General features: G+C 38.6%; 1 protein-coding gene across 5 annotated transcripts in view; it reads right to left on the minus strand.

The window, feature by feature from the left end:
* SLC25A26 (solute carrier family 25 member 26) overlaps nt 1-22,289 on the minus strand; it is a 140,912-nt gene that overhangs the window by 85,052 nt on the left and 33,571 nt on the right. For 4 of the 5 annotated variants that reach the window (XR_011075769.1, XR_011075770.1, XM_068559136.1 and 1 more), the window contains 2 exons: nt 17,643-17,747; nt 16,455-16,502 (listed from right to left, as the gene is read on the minus strand). The exons of the other annotated variant lie outside the window; for it this stretch is intronic. Coding sequence is in view for 2 of the 4 variants with exons in the window: in XM_068559136.1 (XP_068415237.1) it covers nt 16,455-16,502; nt 17,643-17,747 (153 nt within the window). In the remaining 2 variants the exon portion in view is untranslated. The remainder of the gene's footprint in view (nt 1-16,454; nt 16,503-17,642; nt 17,748-22,289) is intronic. 5 annotated transcript variants of the gene reach the window in all.

The following is a 22,289-nucleotide window of genomic DNA, read 5'->3' on the forward strand; positions in this document are numbered from 1 at the left end:
AGCCTGCGCGTCTGGAGCCTGTGCTCCGCAACAAGAGAGACCGCGATGGTGAGGGGCCCGCGCACCGCAATGAAGAGTGGCCCCCGCTCGCCGCAACTAGAGAAAGCCCTCGCACAGAAACGAAGACCCAACACAGCCAAAAATTAATTAATTAATTAATTAATTTAAAAAACTTAAAAAAAAAAAAAAAAATCCTACCAAAACCAAGTGGTGACAAAGATTTAGAGTATCCATTGCTGGTGGGAATGCAAAATTGTACAGCCAATGTATTATAGAAAAGAGTTTTGCAGTTTCTTATAAAGTCACCATACACTTACCATATGACCCAGCAATCCCATTCCTGACTATCTACCCTAGAGAAATGGAAATTTATGTTCACACAAAAACCTGTACATGAATATTTATAACAATTCTCTTCATAACGGCCCCAAACTGAAAAGAATTCAAGTGTCCTTCAATGGGTGAATGTATAAGCAAACTGTGGTATATCCAAACAATGGAATATTGGAAACAAAAGAAACACACTATTGTTACACGCAACAACTGGGATGAATCTCAACAGCACTATGACAAGTGATAGGAACTAGGCTCAAAAAACATTATATTAAATGATTCCATTTAAATGACAGATCCATTGTTGCCAGGGATTAGAAGTAGGGAAATGAGTATGACTACAAAGGGATAGCACAAGAGCTTAGGGGATGATGTGAATATTTTGTACCCCGATCATACTGCTGGTTATATTAATCTATACATGTTGTTAAAATGTATAGCTCTGTACACTAAAAAGAAGTCAATTTTACAGTATGATAACTTAGCACTCCCAATTCAGGGGGCCTGGGTTCGATCCCTGGTCAGGGAACTAGATCCCACATGCATGCCGCAACTAAGAGTTCGCATGCTGCAACTAAAGATCCTGCAGGCCTCAACTAAGACCTGGCACGGCCAAATAAATAAAAAAATTAATATTTTTTAAAATAATAATAAAATAAAAGCTTTTCTGCCCAATAAAAGCCTACATGCAGTAATACAGCTAGAATCCAAATCTTAGTTTCTAAACACCACGCTCCACTAAAATGAATCAAGGGCTCCTTGGAGAAGTGGCTGATTACAGGATTGGGCAGGTAAAGTACAAAGACTGGGACACCTTGATATACCAATAAGGAAGTTCCCAAAGACTAACAGGGAAATGTGTAAGAACAGTAGGCTTGAAGAGGCTCCCACTGGCCAAATTTGGGGCAGTTTGAGCATCAAAAAGAGTCATAAATGGAAATGGATTATGATTATTAAAAAAGAATCCACGACTGTGCTGATGGTTGCACATATCGGTGACTACACTAAAACCCACTGAATGGCTACTTTAAATCTGTGACTGTACAGTGCATGAATTATATCACAATGAAGCCATTTAAAAAAAAAGAAGAATCCATAAGTATATAGGGATACTAAAAAAGGGACCTGGGGTGGGGAGACGTGGGGTGAGGAGGTGGTAAAGGAAGAAAGCTCTTCTTTACAGAAGAATGACAGCTAATAAATTCAAAGAAAAAGGACAGTATTAGGAAAATCAGCATTTTGCAACCACCAATGTAATAAACACTTCAGGCAAGAAGCATCCACAGATGTTAAAACTATTGGGTGAAAGATTATTGGGAAACAGGATAATCACATGGTCTCAGAATATTACCCCATAGATTACTTCTCAAAAACAAAGGAGAAATGAACCTCTGAAGTACAGAAAGCTAGGGAACACCAACGTAATCAAGTGATTAAACTTAGCTTCACCAAGTATGGGACACTATGTGACCCCTGGTACAATGCCACAAAAGTACCCAGCATCATCCACGCAATATCCATGCACACTCACAAAATTTAATATGTAATCTGAATATAATCATAAGGAAATCAGACAATCCAGATTATGGAACTGTTTATAGAACAACTCTGCCCTGGACTCTGAAAGAATGTCACTGCCATGCAGGGGAGAGAGTGGGGGAGGTTGGGGAAACCTAACAACCAAATGCAACGTGTGATCCTTGACTGGATCCTGGAGAGAGGAAAAAAAAAGTTATAAAGCTTCTATTATTGCGACAATAGGAAAACTAATAAAACTGACCATATATTAGATAATATGAATATATCAATGTTACTTTCCTTGGGAAGGATAATGGTATTGTAGTTATGACAGGAATGACTATTCTTAGGAGACACATGCTGAATATTTAGTGATGAACTATCCTGGGATGTGTGTGCTTCCTACTTAAAATGTTTCAGGAAAAAATACTGTAGCGAGAAAGACGGACAAAGCAGATGGGGCAAAATGTTAGTCAGTGAATTGTGGGAAAAGAATATATGTTTTAACTTGTCTCTAAGTGGAAATTTTTCAAAATAAAATGTTGGAGAGAGAGAAGAAAAGAAAAAGAAGATGATACTATGTTAAAGCCTACTTACTCACATTTCCAACAGAGAAAAGGAAATACATACACTGATATGAAAAGAGCATAAGAGTTCAAAGAATTCAGAGCCCAACTCTGCCCTCTGCTAACTGTATTATTTTATGTAGATCAAGTTACTTACACCACTGAATGTCATTTTCTCATTGGTATTGAATAGGCAACTGTCTGTTAGTTCACAACACGGTTTACAAGATAGACGAACACTACAGATTGGCTGGGAATCATGACTAGATACGTAGGGGGTATGCACTTTTCAAGCGTTCAGTTGACATTTATGATTCTTTGTAGGATTACTGTAAAGATTAAATGAAAAAACATTTGAAAAGTACCTAGTCTGGTAAAGTGGCAGACTCTGGATAAATTCAATCTACTTCCTCCTTCAAATACAGAAAAATAAAGTGACAAGAAATTACTAAGAGGTTACTATGTACCAGACCCTTTGGTGCCTTCACTTAATCAAAACTAGTCCAAAACTTAATGATTCAAATGTGTTATCTACACAACACAATTTTTTCAGACTCTTATTAAACATCCATAAGGAAGAAGAAAGAACCTTTGTAAACAGTTGCGTGAACCAGCAGATAAATCAGCAGAGAGTGTAACTTTCACAAGATCTTGGTTGCTCCATGTAAGACATATCACTGTCTCCTCTAAACACAGATATTATTGATATCTGCTCCCAGGCAAAAGGCATACTTAAAAGACATACTTAATTTACCCTCTGAAGAAAAGAAACTTCATCCCAAAGTGATTTTTAACTTGGTCATCACTCTATTTCCCAAAACAGAAGTATGGAATAATTCACGGATAAACAACAAGGAAAACTCATCACATGTATATCAAGATATAGGGGAACTTTATTAGAAAACTTGGTATCAGTTTATAAGCTTCCTACACACAAATTTCATCACTTATTTCCCAAATATAGTTAGGATACACACTAAACTGATAAGATCAGCATGCTTCTCTAAGAATCATAACTTATTAACATAATTCCCTCCTCTTAAAAAAAAAAAAATCAGTGAAACACAGTTGAGGCCAAAGAATTGTTATGAATGGTTATCATTAAGTGTTGTTAGTAAGAAATTTTTTAAGTTATATTAGGAACTAGAGAAAGCTAATTACCTGAGCAAAAAAATCAGGATAAAATAAAGGCCTTCAAACAAAGGAACTATATCCTTATATTTATTATGCCTTCCAATATTTTCATTAGATTAGGACAGTAAGGAACCAGAAGTGTAAGACTTTCAGAAGCAGAGCGGTGGTCCAACCCAGGCAGTCTGGCTGCCAAGCCCGTGGTCTGAACCAATGTGCTCTGACACCTCCAGGCAACAGCAAATCCAGCCCAGGAAAGCAGTGAGAAGTCCAGACACAGTGAATGGTCACGATGGATTAGAAGTGGAAGACGGAACATTCCAAGATTCCCAATGGAGGAAAAAACAAAAACAAAAAACCCACAGAACTACAAAAAACAATGATTTTGAGGCTGTCACACTAAATATGTGAAAAAGGCAAATAATGTACCCCCAAAAGGCAATTATAAACTCCAAAGGGAAAAAACATAAGAAAGTTCATGCCCCAAGTGTTCAGCAAATTAAAATATGGGACAAATTTTAGCAAGTGATGGAATGCAAGAAGAGAGTCTATTTGATTCCCATGTTGGAAACATCTCCTTCAGGGTAACACAGGAAGATGCGTTCCCAACACAAAAGGAAGAATAACCCAGCACGCTACATGGCCTAGTGATCATGCATGAAGTCTCAAATAATACACACACTAGTTCACTGGTGTTCAACTTTTAGAATCAACCCAGAAACGTCACGAAAGAAGTGACTGTGGGTGAAGGGCAGGATGAAACTGTCAGCCATCTTCATAATCTAGGATCAAAGTGCAGGTGAGAAAAAGTCAATCCAGAAAGTGGTACTTGAAGGTGAAAGAGGATACGGTGGCAAAAAGGAAGTAAGAGCCTCATCTTATAAAAAGAAAGAAGATGCTGGAAGTTTGTGGGATAAGAAATAAAGACTCAAATATATGACTTCATGTTTCTAAAATAACCAGAGGAATGAAATTTGTGTAACCGAAAAAGGTTGGGGAGGAGCAGACGCAGCCAAAAATAAAAATAAATAAATTTATTTTTTTAAAAAATTTTAATTAAGTTGTAAGTTTAAATTGTCATTATTTTAGAAGATCGTTTTAAAAATAAAGTATTTCATACAATGTCCAAATCTGGCATTCTTCTTTTTTTCCAGCTTTTTATTTTTATTTATTATTATTATTGTTTTTGGCCACGCCGCATGACTTGCAGGATCTTAGCTTAGTTCCTTGACCAGGGATTGAACCCGGGCCCCCTGCAGCGGAAGTGCGAAGTCCTAACCACTGGACCACCAGGGAATTCCCAGCTTTTTATTTTTAAAAATAAGTTACCGACTTTCTTAAAAGTTACTCAAACAATACAGGGAGTTCACATATACCCTACAGCTAGCTTCCCTCATGTTAAGAACTTAACCAGAGTATGATTATCAAAACCAGCTATTAGCATTGCTGCAATACTAACATCTAAATTATAGACCTTATTTGAATTTCCCCAGTTTTTCCCCCTAATATTCTTTTTCTCTTCCCAGGATCCCTCACTGCATTTGCTTTTTGTGTCTCCTTAGTCTACTCCTGGGTGTGACAATTCTTTTTTGTGACCTTGACAATTTTGTACAATGTCCCTCAATTTGGGTATGTCAGATGTTTTATCATGATCAGAGATTATGTATTTTTTTGGCACGAAGAACAAAGAAGTGATATTGTGCATCATATTGGGGGTGTATGATGTCAATATATCTTATTACTGGTGATACTACCCTTCATCACTTGAATAAAGTAGTGTCTGCCAGTTCTTCCAAATGTGAAATTACAGTTGTAATTGAAAAATAGCTTTAAAAAAATAGCTTGAGGGAAATACTTTAAGACTGTGATATTCATTTTTGGTACGTTAAATATACCTATTGGTTCTTGTATTTGAGAGATGCATAATGAAGTACGTATGGATTAAATAAAATAATATTATTCAGGAACCTTGGATTGGAAAGTACTATTTATTAAGCTTTGTTTTTTTATTTTTTAATTCGAACCACTTTTAAAAAGTGCCAAGCAATCAACTCAAGAGCTTCGAGGTTCAGGCACACTGAAGTTTCTGCCACCAACATTTAAAACACAGACATTGTGTGCCCTCTAGTGTGCCATTTCTATAACGCAAGCTTTGCATCAACAAATTCAATAACAAAAAGCGGAGTGTTTTCACAAAGGAAAAGAAATACCCTCTCATCAATTTCTGCTTCTCCACTAGTCAACAAATTGTCTGTTAATTATTTGGCTAAGTACCAAAACCATTTCAATGCCAAAGATTATCAACTCTTTCCCATCTATTGGGTTATTTCTCAGAATATATGCGAAAGCTCAGGAAAAAAAAGAGGACAGAAGGCTAAAATCAGTCAAAGCATTTTTAAGCAAACTTCACAAAGGCTAGAGGAAAGAAGATGTTGAAATCAATATTACTGCCTAATTCAGAAGCACAGTTAGTTCACTGTGTGCTGCCTATATAGATGGCTCCATTTCTATCGTTTAGAATCCTCTAACACGCAGAAATTGCGCTCTACTTCAAGTTAACAGATGTGGTCCAAGTCTCACAGATATACTACCACTTTGTTTTCACACAATTTACTGAAAAATTCTGAGCGCAATGAATAGTGAATTTATCTGCAAAACATGAGCAGGAAGCAAAGAGTAACCAGAAACACAGGCTTTAGAATCACATAGGCTGGGCCTCTGCTTCCAGACCTGCCATATACTACATATACTAACTAGCTTGCTTTTCCAAGCTCAGGCTACTGATCAATTTTAAAACAAACAAACAAACAAAAAGGTTAATATCTTACAGTTTTATCTGAAGATTAGAAAAATACAAGTAAAGTATTATACATGATCAGAATTCAAACTGTAACTGTTATCATTATATAACCCCAGGGTAATCTGCTACCAGATACTAAAACCCATTTTCAATAGCTCTTTTAAATGACTCCCTGCAACCACAATCCTTTATTCATACATAAACATTCTAGATTTTACCTTCACATTTGGTTTTCTTAATACATATAGTTTCTTTCTTAATACCTCTTATAGGATGGTGTTTGCTCAGACGATAAGATAGTACACAATCCTAAGACTCTCAAGAGTGATTTTTACCCAGTGTTCATAGGACATAGCTTGCACGTAACTGATAAAAGATTTTCTTCATGAATAAGTTGTTTACTATTTTCATATGTCATTTCAAAAAGTGTTTTACATATATAAAATATTCATAGGAGCAACCCCTAACAAGAAATGACAAAATTAAAATAAGGGCTATTTGTGGAAGGCACAAGAATACCAGGAAATATGATAAGAAAAGACAAGGAGAAAATTAAGCTCACTGGAAGTGCAGAATGTTGAGATGGCAGAAAACCACTAATTGCCTGGGAATTAAGTGAGGACTGACTCCATAATTCTTGCCAAATGCATCTTAAGCCTGAGCATCTGTTGGAGATTTTAAATATCTAAGTACTTACAACTAGTCTACTTCTGAAAAGTGTGATTAAGTCCTTGGTTTGTTCATTAAATATTTTCTGAGTGTGCTGTATGTCAAGGAATATTCTACGTGTTGGATTAATAGAAGGGAACAAAACAGGCAAGAAGCACTTGCCCTCAAAGTGTGTATATTCTATCGGAGGAACGCAGGAAATAAATTTATAAACAAAAAGTGAAGATAATTTCAGATAATGGTACTTGCTAGGGTACCAAGTGAGCGATCGGGGTTTTGGCAGGTGTATGTTAGCTAGAGTGGTCAAAGTAGGCCCCTCAGAGAAGGGACATGTGAACTAACACCTGAATGATAAGAACAAATCATGCAAACACTTGGGATAAAAGGCACTTAAAAGCCATTGTTCTCCATGAATATCTCTATCTCCTTTTGTTTATGTCCTCTGATTAACTTTTCTTTTAATGTCATAGAGACTTCTAGTTGGTGAGAACTTATTTTCCCCAAACTCCTGGCACTAATGTCTACTTAAAGTTTCAAAAATGAGAAAGATATAAATATGGACTATGAATTTTAAACATATATTTTCCTCTCCCGAAAAATTTGTCTGCGTATAAAATGCAAACTATATACATCACCATGGGGGCTAATATCACGGGCTCTCAAGTCCTCGGTTTCCTCCCTTACTGGATGTAAGACTCTGGACGAGGGACTTCCCTGGTGGTCCAGTGGTTAAGAATCCGCCTTGCAACGCAGGGGACGCCGGTTCAACCCCTGACCAGGAAACTACGATCCCACATGCCGCAGGACAACTAAGCTCACGCGCCACAACTAGAGGAAGGCCCGCACACCCCGCAATGAAAGATCCCACGTGCTGCAACCAAGACCTGATGCAGCCAATTAATTAATTAATTAATTGGCAGTGTATAAATGGAGAAATCGTTAAAAAAAAAAAAAGAAAAAAAGACTCTGGACAAACCACAGCCTTACTAAGCCTCAGTTTCCACAAAGCAGGGATCATGTTTTGGGTTATGTGAAATAATGCATGCTAAGAACTTAGCACAGTGACTGAAACATTGTAAATATTTGGTAAGCATTAGCTATTATTTCAATTGTGATTTACATATTTTTTTAAGGAAAGTGTCTACATATAGTATATCAATACAGGTATTCTGAGATCTTTAAAATCAAAACAGTATAAAAAAGTAAGTAACTTTGAAATAAATTCCATTTTCAGAATAATGATTACAAAGAGACTGACAAATGATTTTTAAAGAAGAGCTTCCACACTGTTCCCACAAGGGCAAAGGTGGCGGGAAAAGAATAAGAACAGACATGAAAATTTACAGAGTAGAATTAAATGTCCAAATAATTGTAGTCTAGACAAGTGCTCTGGATATGAACAACAGGGTCCCCAACTATGGTGCTTAAGGCAGTGGTGTATGAAATGGTTTCCTTTCGGAAGGAACTGAGGTTGAACTAGAAGGACTTGAACAGATAAAACACAGCAGACACTGTAGGGTGGTGACTCAGTAACTGCAGTCCCAAGCCCCTCTCTGCCAGCCTTTACCTACCACACTGAAAAGCTGCATACATATTCAACTTCTCAAGCCCCATGCAACTCAGGAGAGCTTTAGACACCTGGCCCAAGAAAGCTTTGTTTTCCAAGTAAACAGACTGACAGATAATGCCTCCTGCCTTTCCCACTTCTTCATACTTGGAAAGGGGCCATGACGCCAAAAAGTACAGCAGCCATTTTGTAACCATGAGTAATTTAGCCAGAGTAAGGTTCCCCAAGCAGAATGAAAGGGCCTGCATTTTCACGCCCTCATGTAACCAGTACACCAGCCTTAGAGGGACCATCTCCAGATTTCCTGTTACAGAGTGAGAAAAAAAAAAAATTCTAATACTAGACTGTATTTAGTTTAGCCACTGTAGTCAGATTTTGTTATTTACAGCCCATCTGCCATCTAAATTAACACACAAATATGAAGGGACAGGATATTTCACATGAGATGAAAAACACAAAGGAACATCCTAGACGAAGCTACTTTAACATCAGGGTGTATGATGTTAACATCTAAAAAGAATTAAAAGACAGTTTCCACCTTTATCCAACAGCTTTCCTATACGTTTACACTGAAGATTCATGCTATTGATTTACTTCTCAGTAAACCCTACACACAGGAACTGGTATCTCTTCCAGACAACATAGCCAACACGCAACAATGGAAATATGTAGCCTTTTCAAAATTGTACAGTGCAAAATGAAATCTGTCCAAAGAATGAGAAAAGTAAATAGCAGCTGGTTTTATGTAAACAAAACATGAGAAAATATGCACTAAATGGCTAAAGCAATTTTTCCACATTAAGATAATTTTACTAAATTTTTCTTTCTAAAAATGTTTGTTTATTTAAGAGATGATGAAAAACTGTAGGCTAAAATCCATATTTGAGGAGTAATAATTTTATGTTCTTTGGATTAAAGAATGAAGTATTGTGCATTCCTCACAGACCATCTCTACAGTAAAGTTATAATAAAGTAAATGCGATTAGCTGACATTTTATAAACCGCTTGTGATTAAAGGCAATATTTCATTTTCATTTGTTTAATATTCCCATTAATAAGAATGTCTTATAACACATTTACTGAAAGCCTGAACAATAAAACAATGGACAAATTCCAAGAGCAAACAGATTTTTTTCTTTTCCCATGAAGCTAACATTATGGAATTTTAACAGATGTTCTATTTGGTCATAGTTAATAAAATGAATTATGTAGGATTAAAACAAGGTTCAATATGTTTGCATTGGACTTTAACTGAAAAATGATTTCACATTAAAAGTTTGGAAAGATTTACAACCTTTTTTTCCCTTTATAGTGAAGTACTAAGATATACGGGAAAAAAAGGGAATTAATTACTTTTCTAATGAAATCAGGCTTACAAAAACTATTTTTTCCAGGTTTAAGAAGATGGAAATCTCAGAAAAGGGTACACTCTTTGGTACTTCGTCACCTATCTAATGCGAATACCTTACAATGTAGCGTGTCAGAGGCTGACCCCCACCCAGCATAACTCCAAACCCCGTAGAGCTCCCCCTGCACTTTGAAACGGTCACAGTGTCTAACAGCATCTGAACGAAAGACAATCAAACTTAAAGGAATGAAAAAAGCAACGAATATTTACTGAGCGCTGAGCTTGTGGAAGATGTTACTGCAGAGCCTGTGCATACTACAAAGAGGTCAAAACCCAATTACTGTCTTCAAGGGTAACACATACTGTCTGGGAAGAGCAGGCGTAATTACACATAGACAGACAAAACTGAAATGAAAAGACAGAGGCTTCCCTGGTGGCGCAGTGGTTAAGAATGCACCTGCCAATGCAAGGGGACACTGGTTCGAGCCCTGGTCCGGGAAGATCCCACATGCCGTGGGGCAACTAAGCCCGTGCGCCACAACTACTGAGCCTGAGCTCTAGAGCCCACGAGCCACGATTACCGAGCCCGCGTGCCTAGAGCCCGTGCTCCGCAACCAGAAAAGCCACCGCCATGAGAAGCCCACGCACCGCAACAAAGAGTAGCCCCCGCCCCCGGCAACTAGAGATAGCCCGCATGCAGCAACGAAGACCCAACGCAGCCAAAATTAATTAATTAATTAATTAATTAATGTTTAAAAAATGTAAAGACAAACCAAAAAAGAAAGGAAGAGATAATGCCAAGGAAACAATTTCATACAAAGACACACAAAGATACAGAGCATTGATACAAGCAGGAAAATTCTCATCAGAGAACACTTCTTTTTCTCTTCCATCATGAAAGCAGAAACTAGTACACAGGCTTAAGAGTGGTAAATAAGTAATAATTCTAACTACAGTTGCACGAAAATATTTTCAACAGAAAACATTCAAGTATTGCAATCTTAAAAAGAAAGCCTTCCTCTAAGTGGGTAATCTTATCTGGAGAAAAAATTCCAGTAAATTACCAATGTGACCCAAAAACGAATAATCATAAAAAATTTTCCAACCCATTTATGTTAGTAATTTTGATCGGTTCAACTATCAATTAGGGTAACTGTACATTATTATAACCAATAGGTTGTTTTCCTACAGAAGTAGCCAGCGAACACAAAATCAGTTGCAGGTTGCAATCTGTTAAGTGAATAAACGATTCCATTCTACAAGACATTTGGGTAAAACACTCTCCAACTGTAGCTGAGAAGCTTTTTAAGCAGTAACAGTTAGCCAGCCTCTAGTTCAAACACAACTATTGTTATTCATCATCATGAAATGGCATTCACACATTTACATGCAGACAGATCAAGGTTGCATCCCTGTTCAAGAACCTGACAGCCTAGAGGCAGCTTTCTTCATCTCTGGTCCTAGCAGACCATATTGCTGCAATACCTCCTTCATGAGACTGCAGCAAGAACAACTGACACAAAGTTTCTAGCACAGAGGGGCAAACGGCTCAGAGAGGTTAAGTAACTTGCCAAGAGCAGACAGCTGGTGAGACACTGGCATTCCACACTGAGATGTCATTTCCTGTCAAAAGCTCTTTCAGTTACCAAGAGTACTATTAATCATAGTTAACATATTTGAACACATCCTACGTGTCAGGGTCTATAGAAAGCACTTCATATGGATCTCCATTTAATTCTCACCATAACTTCAATATAATTTCAAACCATCAGTTCACAGTAAAGGAAGAAAATTGTTCTCAGATATATGTTCATACGCCTAGTCTCACTTAAAATTAAAATTACAGTGAGATCATTTTTCACCTCTGAGATTGCTAGTACCGTTGGTGAGGCAGGGGTCAACAGAGAGCTCCCACACTGTGGGCAAAAGGGTCGACTGCTACTTCTGCGAAGGGCAATTTGGCGATTTGCATCAAAATTACAAATGCCCATACACCCCTAACCAAGAAATTCCACTTTTCAGCATCTAACCTACAAACATTCTCAACCATGTATGAAATGACACAGGAACAGTATTATTCATTGTAGCATGTCTGTCCTACCCACCAATGAGGAAGTGGTGGCACAATGATCCCTTCGTACAATGGAGTCCTACACAATCATAAAAAAGTGTGCCCCTTATAAAGTGATATAAAATGATCTCTAAAATATTTTGGTTAAAAAGCAAATAAGATGCTGAACACCTAGGATAGGGTAGCTCTGGAAAAACACACAAGAGACTTATATAACATGAAGACCTTGGGGGGAAAGGAAATGATAACAGAGCCGGGAAAAAGGATTTGAAGGATGATTCTTAAGGCTTGATTCCTAAAGGTTCCTGTTTCCAGCCACTAGATTAGGGAAAATTCTCACTGCCTGAAATAGACAATAAGGGAAACTGGGTTTGGAACTTGCGAGTGAACTTGGCAGTCAGAGTGGGGAACGTTGCACCTAAAGGGACAGATTGAGGGCTTCAGTGCACTCACAGAACAGGATGAATGGCTTGTTCTGGGCCGCCCAAGTGCTTGATTTTGATTGCATGTGTAACAGAATTTGGTGGGAGACTTGCGTTACGGAAGCCTGGGAGCAAAATCAGGGTGAGAGGGGGAGCTAATTCTCACCTATCTCAGGTCTCTTTAGTAGCTACACTCATCTACCAAAAAGAAGCCAGGAGTTACTCATTACCAAAATGGCAACATCCCGCCAGTGAGGCCGCTCCAACAGCATCTCACTGTGAGATTCGTTGCAGATAACAGTTAAAAACCAGGAATTCATCCTCCAAACTCCAGGGGACATACGTCAGGCTCTTGAGAGGGCTTTTCCCATGTGCTTGATTCCAGGTCCCTGGCAAACATTCGGCTGGGGTGAGAGGTTCAACCATTCCTCCTGGCAAATACCCCGCTTGGGTGAGTGCTTTTTTGAAGCGTCGGCTTGAGGTAGAGGGAAATCATTCCTGCCTCTTCCCTGGGCGTGAAAACCCCAGTTCTGCTTCGATAAGCAAGGTACACACAACGCGTGTTCTTTCACACCCTTGAGCCTTTGCATGTGTTGTTACATCTTACTGTCTCCTGGACTACTTCTAAGTGACACCTCTTCAAGGATTAAGTCCAGACTAATTTTTATTAATGCAATGAATACTGAGTACCACTCAAGCACTGCTTCCTCTATAACCTCTGCTGCATCTTGGATATACGTGTCATTTCAGCCCTATTACACTGCCCTGTAGTGTCTGCCCCCCGTTTCCTTCCCCACCAGAATATGAATCCTTTAGGGCAGAAGTGTTCTGCGTGCTGCCCAAGACACAGCAGGCACTCTTAAAACGACTGTCGTGTAGAACGTGTGGATTAAATGCATTTGCTGAGGGGCTTCCCTGGTGGCGCAGTGGTTGGGAATCCGCCTGCCAATGCAGGGGTCCGGGAAGATCCCACATGCCACGGAGCAGCTAGGTCCTTGCGCCACAACTACTGAGCCTGCACTCTAGAGCCGGCACTCCGCAACAAGGGAGGCCACCGCAATGAGAAGCCAGTGCACTGCAGCAAAGAGTAGCCCCCGTTCGCCTCAACTAGAGAAAAGCCCAGGTGCAGCAACAGAGACCCAGAGCAGCCAAAAATAAAAAATAAATAAACTAAAAAAAAAAAAAAAATGCATTTGCTGAACCTAACTTATTCCTACTTTTTTTGGAAACGACTTGCCTTTCTCTGCTTTCTTTCTAATTCACATCCAAGGTCGTGAGGCTGCTCTCCATAGAACTTTCGGGACAATGGACCCTCTGAAATTAGCCTGGCTATGAAAGCAGCTGTGATTTTGCTCCCTGTTTCCATCTTCCTGGAATAACCGCACTGCCCCACAATGCTTGGCCACATCTAATTTGGCCTAGATCATGAGGTAAATGAATACTGAAAGGGTGAGGTAAAGAGTATAATCGGTTCACCTTGCTTAGACTCCATCTAAAATTCACAGTGACTAAAATAATTTAGGAGAACATAAGGGATAAGCAAGCATTCAATCTCCACAAAAATCAAATGCAGTAAAAACCATGTGACAGCATTCACAAAATCTAAAGAACACACATAATCTATCTTATAACACATGGATTCAAACTTCAATCTCATTCTAATGGGCTACTGCGAGGGAGATAAAACTATTTTAAAGAAAAAAGTGTACACAGAATAAATGTATGAGTTTCCTGGTGACTCTCACTAAGGCTTCAATGTATTTTCTTATTGAAGCAATCAAACAAGCTCTTGGCGAAAAGATTTGATATTGGTGTCAGAATGATATAAGAACTGAAACTATTTATAATGTAAAAATTTTGTTTAAAGCAGATACATCACTTCTTATTTTTCTCATTTTGAAAAGAAGCGATGTTTCATTTAGCAGTAACTCTTCTCTCATTCTATGAGAGAATCTATAGGAAAGCAATATTTCAACTAAAATCAGTTCTGAAGGATATTTTTATGAAAATGCATAATGCAGAAGACCCCAATTAAATTTCCAACAAAGCACTGCCATCTTGAGTAAACAAAGTCATCTCACTAGGGGCACACTTTTTGCAAGAAATGCAGCCTAGAAATTAATTACTAGTGTGACATATGTCAAAACAAATTTTTAAAAGAATAGAATGCAGTTGTAACCATGTGTTTTATCTATTTGTTTGTATGCATAACCAGTATTCTCTGGCATGTAAATACATTCATTTATTCAGCATCTCTCAGAAAAATAAAAAAAGGTTTATTGCCCCCCATTTTTTCCCCTCACCCAGGTGAAACCTGAGTAAATAACACGTGTTTAGTGAGTGGGAAAATAAGTACAGAATGAAGATACAGTGCAGGTGGTATTTTGAAAGGCAGAAGACATCTTCACACAAATAACTAATTTTGAAACATTCAGTCTGCCTTCAGAAGAAGTTTTTCAAAGATATACATCAACTACACCACACTACACTAAAGGTTATTACTTTGTGGAAATCAAAGCTTTAAGTAACATGTAACAGTGCTGGTGTTTCAAAAAGAAGACTGTAATCTATACTAACAACAAACAAGCAAACAAACAAAATAAACAAAAAGACTACCTGGGAATAAAATCAGATTTCAAAGATTTCAATATTCTGCTAATTATGACAATATTTATTTAAATTAAACTCATTTTTATAAATGAGAATGTTTTAGCATCCAAGGGAAATCCAAACAGAAAACAAGGATTCAGAGCAGAGGTATGCAGAATCTCTTCTGTATTTTAATAGAAGATTATGTCCTAATCCTTTTCATAATGTATACCTATATCAAATCATCACACTGTACACTATGAATGCCTCACAATTCTATTTGTCAATTATATGTCAAAAAGCTAAAAAAACAAAAACCCCCTAGGATTTAAACTCACTAAAAAAAAAAAAAAAAAAACTTATGTCCCAAACCAAAGACTTCTCTTATATCCCATATCCCAGTTATCTATAAATCAACTTTTAAACTTCAAAATAGGGCTTCCCTGGTGGCGCAGTGGTTAAGAATCTGCCTGCCAATGCAGGGGACATGGGTTCGAGCCCTGGTCCGGGAAGATCCCACATGCCGCAGAGCAACTAAGCCCGTGTGCCACAACTACTGAGCCTGCGCTCTAGAGCCCGCGAGCCACAACTACTGAGGCCGCGTGCCACAACTACTGAAGCCCGTGCGCCTAGAGCCCGTGCTCTGCAACAAGAGAAGCCACCGCAATGAGAAGCCCACGCACCGCAATGAAGTGTAGCCCCCGCTCACCGCAACTAGAGAAAGCCCGTGAGCAGCAACGAAGACCCAACGCAGCCAAAAAAAAAGAAAGAAAATTTAAAAAAAAAAAAACAACTTCAAAATAGCCTCCTCTATATGAGCCAAAAATTAAAACATGCTTCCTGCAGTAATATATGTACTAAAATCACTTTGCTTTTTCAACCAAAAAAAGAAGACATTGACCACATACTGAACCACAGAATTTCGGAACTGGAAGGCTTGCTCTGGGGGCACACTGCACTGCAAGTCACGGGAAGGGTCAGCTCTCCAGTCCAGACCGAACTTCCCAATTCATCATATTTTGTTATCAGGAAGACAAGAGCTAACTGCATGATTTTTCACATAAAAATAGACCTCTGGGGCACTTGTCTCCCAGAATGCTTCTTTCCTTACCAATTTTTCATTCATTCTGTATATTACAGTAATTAACTTGATATCTTACCCTTAGTAGTTATTTCTTCATATCTTAGCTATCACAGCCATGAAGCCGCCTATGATAAGACTGAAGCTCTAGGATGGGCCTTCTGACCACTGGGGCTGCTCTTTCAGCAGACCCGTTCTACCCAGTCATCAGATGTAAGAGCCAAGATAAGACTAAACAGTGTTTTAAAAAGTGATCAAGATTTCCCTCTGTAATTTTTTAAACCAGTCTCTCCAAATAAATTTACTAAACAAAGCATATCATTCTTTTGTACTTCAATATTGGAAATTAAGTTAGTTACCTCTCTTAAAACAGTGCTTTTGTAGCCTCGATACAATCCTTGGATGCCCTGAAACAAACAAAAAGCCAAGACCTGAGAAAGTTAGAATAGCAGAGACTTCTAAATGACATTCTGCATGAAGCAGATTTACCTTTTCTAAAGTTTGAGTTTTGAAATATTCACAATGACTACAGTTCTATAAGAGATTAAAGCTTTTAAACTGGCCTAAAGTATATAAAGCTCAGATCAGCTCCCTTTAAAATGGGAACATCTCTAATAATAAAGCTGACTACATATTAATTAAACTTTACTTATTTTCAACATTTCTTCTCTTGAAAAAAAAATACTTGAGAAGCTTTAAATAAACATATTTTCAAAACCAAATGCACAAATAATGCCAATTATCCTTTCACAAAAGAACAGAACTATATTTTATAGTTTCAATTATAAGACGTCACAAATGCATGAATAATCTCTAAATAGTGAGAGATACCTCTAGACAAGCCTTGACTTATCTGTTTAACTATCCAGACGATTCAACAGGGACCCTTTACTGGACTGATCTCAATCATACAATTAAACACTCAATGTCTGCTCACCTAGGTGACAGAGGGATTAAGAATAAAACTTTTCTAAAACCTAGACTCACTGAAATTTTCATGTGACTGATTCCATTTTTTTTAAAAAAAGGGCTTCTGTACAAACTATAAAGAAAAGCAGCTCACTGGTCCCTAGCCACATGGCCAGCACGCATGATTTTTGATCCACAAGTTAACATGAACCAGTACAAGAGGAATTACATTTTTATATAAACATTACGACGTTGGTCACTAATATCAGTCCATTACCACAGGTCTCTTCCATGGGTCCTCAAATTCTATAGTGATGTTTTAATATAATATCTTTATTCACTTTACATATTCACTATTTATTCCATATCTGATTCCAAAAGAATGGTAAGACTATTGCAATGTAGGACACACACTTAGTAGTATGGTTGTTTAGAAATTTGAAAAAGAAATAAAAATGAAACTAAAAATTTTGAAAACAATGGAAAGGCAAAGATAATCTTAGCATAAAAAGTTGCTATAATTGCACAATAAATTTAGCTTTAAGGTCTCTTCTAAGGCTCCTAGGATGAGGGCCACAGTGTTCCTATTAGCTACCATACAATATTCTCAATAAGAGAGCTTAAAAACATATTCTCACCTCTTGACATAAGATGTTAGAGAAAATGTGAAATGTTCCTGAAGAAGCAGATACCTGTGCCCTCTGCTTAACTACTTCAGAAGGAACTCGAATCAGGCAAGCAACCTAAAATATACAAATTTAATTATATCCTTAAAAAGAACTGCTATGAAAAAGGAAATTGCTTCATAAGCAAAAATTACAGTTAAACAAAAGCATAATGTACAGGCTCAGTGCAAGATGCGAAAAGTTGTTTTTTTTTTCGGTTTTGTTATTTTTTTTTAACCTAAAACATTTAGAGCATTACTGGACATGCATTGTGTTACCAACACAGAACCTCTCCTCCCTGGTCCCACGTAGATCCTCCTACCTCCTGCCTCACTGCTCCAAACAAATCTGTCTATAAGCCACTCGACGGGAAGAAGCACATGCACTCATTCTGAACTCCTAATACCTACGAGGACATCTGGCGTTCACATGACAGCCATATCAAACATGTTTGCTCAATGAATGAATCAAAAGGGCCTTAGCTTTACTGGAGTAACACACATCAGTAGAGGCAAGACTGAAAAGCGGCTGGTTACCCCAAACCCTCCATCCCACCCCACCCCCAGCCTCGACCAGCTCCCAACCACAGCAACCCCCGACCTCCCCACCACCCAACAGCTGACGAGTAACTCCAGGCACTCCCGGGCCCTGCTCCAGCATTTGAGTTGACGTAGGTCCTGACTAGTCAACAAACAATTGTAACATCACCCTTGGTGACATGCCAGGGTCAGTTACACGCCACTCAACCTCACACTTCCAGGACTCTGCCTTCAGTAGCCCACTTATCTTCAGAAATATTAAGAACTGGTCAAACCAGAAAGAACTGGTCTGCCCACTAAAGGACAGAAGGCAGGGGAAAGGGCAGCAGGCAACAGGGAGGGAGACATATAAACTGATATTTTAAACTGTTTTAATGGAAGTCCTGTATTTAAGCCTCAATACACTAAGCAGCCTGTCAAGGATACAAACTTTTTTTCCAATTTGGAATTCACACACCTGACTCTGGTGTTCAATATTTTGTATATGGTTAAGGAGATTAATTTTAAAACTTTTACAATATATATTTCATATACAAATATATATATTTGAGGCACAGTAAGAAATGTGGACAATCTTCAGTGACACACGCAGCAAAATGGAAACAACAACAAGAAATTTAACAAAGTCATCCCACCAAATAGGATGTTTGCCCTTTTCAAGAGTCTCCTGATTCCTAATTTGAGATTACTACCCAATTTGGATATTATATAAGGCTTTGTCTTTCTACTATTAAGTAGTTCTAAGGTACAAATCAGCAAACTTTTAATGTAAAAGATCAAATAGTAAATATTTTAGACTTTGCAAGCCAAATGGTCTCTGTCACAACGGTGCAACCATGCTGTGGGAACACAAAAGCAGCCATAGATAATAATGTGTAAGTGAATGGTGTGACTGTGTTCCAATAAAACTTATTTATAAAGACAGGTGATGGTTTGCCAACCCCTGCGCTAGGTATAAACACTGGCAAATCCTTCTTTGCTATTAGCCTTGGTAAGAGCAGAGTAGGCACAGAACAGATGTAGGCCTCAGCAACCCCAGGAAACAAGGGATAGGGATGGCATGTAATGTGATTCTAGGTGTCATGGAGTCAGCTAACAAGGGCATATCACCTCTGAAAAGTAGCTCAAAAGTAACAGTACTTTATGTGGATGCACTCCAACTGATATGGTTAGGATAACATATCAGTTGGAGTGCATTAATTACCCGAAGTTACTTTTCTCTCCAAACTGACAAGACTTACAAAACAATATAACCTACTTTCTTTTTCTTCGTTCATCAAACATTTGAATGCCTTTTGTCTGCAAAGATATCTACAATTTGGGCCAATATATCTTTCCACCCACAGTCTCCCTTCAAATTTACCCGATTCAGTTCAACAAAAACATGTAGAGCCAGACACTGCACAAGACACTGCCTGGTAAAGAAGACTAAGATGGTGCCCTGACTTCAAAGAACTCACAGCCACATACAAATAGTTTCAATAATATTGATACGTGGCAAGAAATAGAGTAAAATTAAAAAGAGGCAAAGACAAGTATCATAGCAAACAAAGAGGAGGGGTATTTAGTCCAACCTCCAGACTGAGGGAAAGCTGCCAGAGATTATGCCTTCATAGAGCCTTCCAAAGGAGCAAGAATTAGCTGGCAAGAAAGGTTAAAAGGGCATGATGGGGAGTGGAAACAGAAAACACACAATATGAAAGCAGGGTGTTCAGGGGTAACAGAATCATCCCATATCAAGTTAGCATTCCACAGTGTGTACCCACCCAAGCCATTCCATATCACCAAAACCTCAAGTTTAAGGTCAAGAGTAACGGGGAGTAAGACTGGACAGACGGCCAAGAAGGCCCTGTATGCCATGCAAGGAGCTTGGACTTCATTGCATAGACAATGGGAGAAACTGGAACAGTTTAGGCAGAGAATCTGTAGCAACATGGGTGGACTTGGAGGGCATTATGCTCAGCGAAATAAGTCAGAGAAAGCCAAATACCGTATGGTATCACTTAGATGTAGAATCTACAAAATACAACAAACTAGTGAATGTAACGAAAAAGAAGCAGACTCACAGATACAGATAATAAGCTAGTAGTTACCAGTGGGGAGAGGAAACGGGGGAGGGGCAATATAGAGGTAGGGGATTAAGAGTTACAAACTATTACGTATAAAATAAGCTACAAAGATATATTGTACAACACAGGGAATACAGCCAATAGTTTACAATAACTATAAATGCAGTATAACCTTTAAAAGTTGTAAACTACTATATTGTACACCTGTAACATATAAGTACATCAACTATACTTCAATAAAAAAATAAAATAAAATAAAATACACACAAAGTTTAGGCAGAGGAATGATAACCTGTGCTTTAGGGACATCACTCTGGCTGCAGTAGGTAGAATAGTTGCAGGATGGGAGAGAAGAGAAAGATAAGAAGCAACGAGCAAAGACAAAAAGAAGGCAAGACACAAGCTCTGAGACTGCTACAACAGTTCTATAGAAGATACCAGGAAATGAATATGGCTCAGAGAAGAAGGTTCAAATTTGAGGGAAGAGTCAGGAGTAAAATGAAAGGACCTGGTGACTGATAAGAGGTCAGGAGTGGGGAGAGAGTAAGATGCTCCTACAATATAGTGGTGCCATTAAATGAGACCAGGGGGCAGAGGAGGAAAACAAGTTTAGAGCGAAAAGGATAAATTCACTCTGGGAAATGTTGAGTAGGAGAAATCTGTGGCACATGTAGGGGGCTGTGTCTATCCAAGAAATTAATATCTGACTATAAAGCTAGAAAATAACAAGGCTAGAGATACAGACATAGAAGTCATCAGCATATAGGTGATGGCTGGAACCAAGAGAGTAGACTACCTAAATAAAGAGCAAAAAGGGAAGGTCAAAAGGCCAAGAATGGAAGCCCAAGGAACACCCACTCTTACAGAGCAGACAAAAAAGAGAAGAAGTGATCAGACATATAAGAAGGAGGAAATCGCTATGGTGAACAGTGGTCTTCTGTGGCTGCCCAGTTTTCAACTCTCATATGTGAGAGGTTTCCCAACTCAAGAAAACAAAGGGTGTCAGTCACTCTCCTCCCTGGCCTTGTCACCAACTTAGGCTTAACTTATCAGATACTCCCAGCCAGGGGTCTGAATCTTGAGTTATGCTGGCCAATCACAGGCCACTAGCCACGCTAGGCTACAGAGCACTCGCAAAGGTGCTAATACAATTGAGAGCTGCTGTACATACAAAACACACAAAGGATTTTGAAAAGTTACTGTGAGAAAATTATGTAAAACACCCCATTAATAATCCTTTTATACTGATTACATGCTGAAAGATTCATACTATGGATATGTATGGTTTGATAAAATGTATTAAAATCATCCAGCTGGTTTTTTTCACCTTTTTTAAAGTGGTTACTAGAAAATGTAAAATTACACCAGTGTCTTATATGATATTTCTGTGGGACAGTGCTGTTCTGGGGCTACTGGGATAGTTAACATTCATCACAGCAGTAGCACCCAAGGTCCAGTGTTCAGGGGCAGTCAGCGGGCAGTGCTGGAGGGAGTGTCCTGACTGCACCGTTCCTAAGGTACAGGCCTGCTTGTGGTCCTTGCCATGGCCTCCCTTCCCATTCATGTCCCTCATTCTCCAGTCTTCCATCTATTCTAAGAGCCATCAAACAGTGTTCTGAGCCAATTACAGAAGTAACATCTTTTTTTTTTTTTTTTTGGATATAAGTAGCAGAATACCAACTAGTGGCTTGGGCAATAAATGACATTTAATTATGCCACCTAACAAGTACTGTGGTGAAAGGCAGTTCAACATTTAGTGCAGAACCTCTACAAAGTGAGCTAGAATCCACGCTCTTTCTCTCTTTCCTCCCTGCCAAAGCTGGCATATTGGCTTTCCAGCCACAGGCTTGCTGCCTCATGAGAAGCGTGGCTTGTATATCCTCCAGCGTAACCTTGTCACACAACTGGATTGCAGGCAAGAAGAAAGGGCCTCCTCTTTTTTTTCAGATGCCCCCTAGTGGGTGCCCACTTGGCCACAATTGTGTGACATGGCCACCCCTTGTTAGGAAGGC

This window comes from Eschrichtius robustus, chromosome 12 (genome assembly GCF_028021215.1).
Source record: "Eschrichtius robustus isolate mEscRob2 chromosome 12, mEscRob2.pri, whole genome shotgun sequence".
Lineage (NCBI taxonomy): Eukaryota > Metazoa > Chordata > Mammalia > Artiodactyla > Eschrichtiidae > Eschrichtius > Eschrichtius robustus.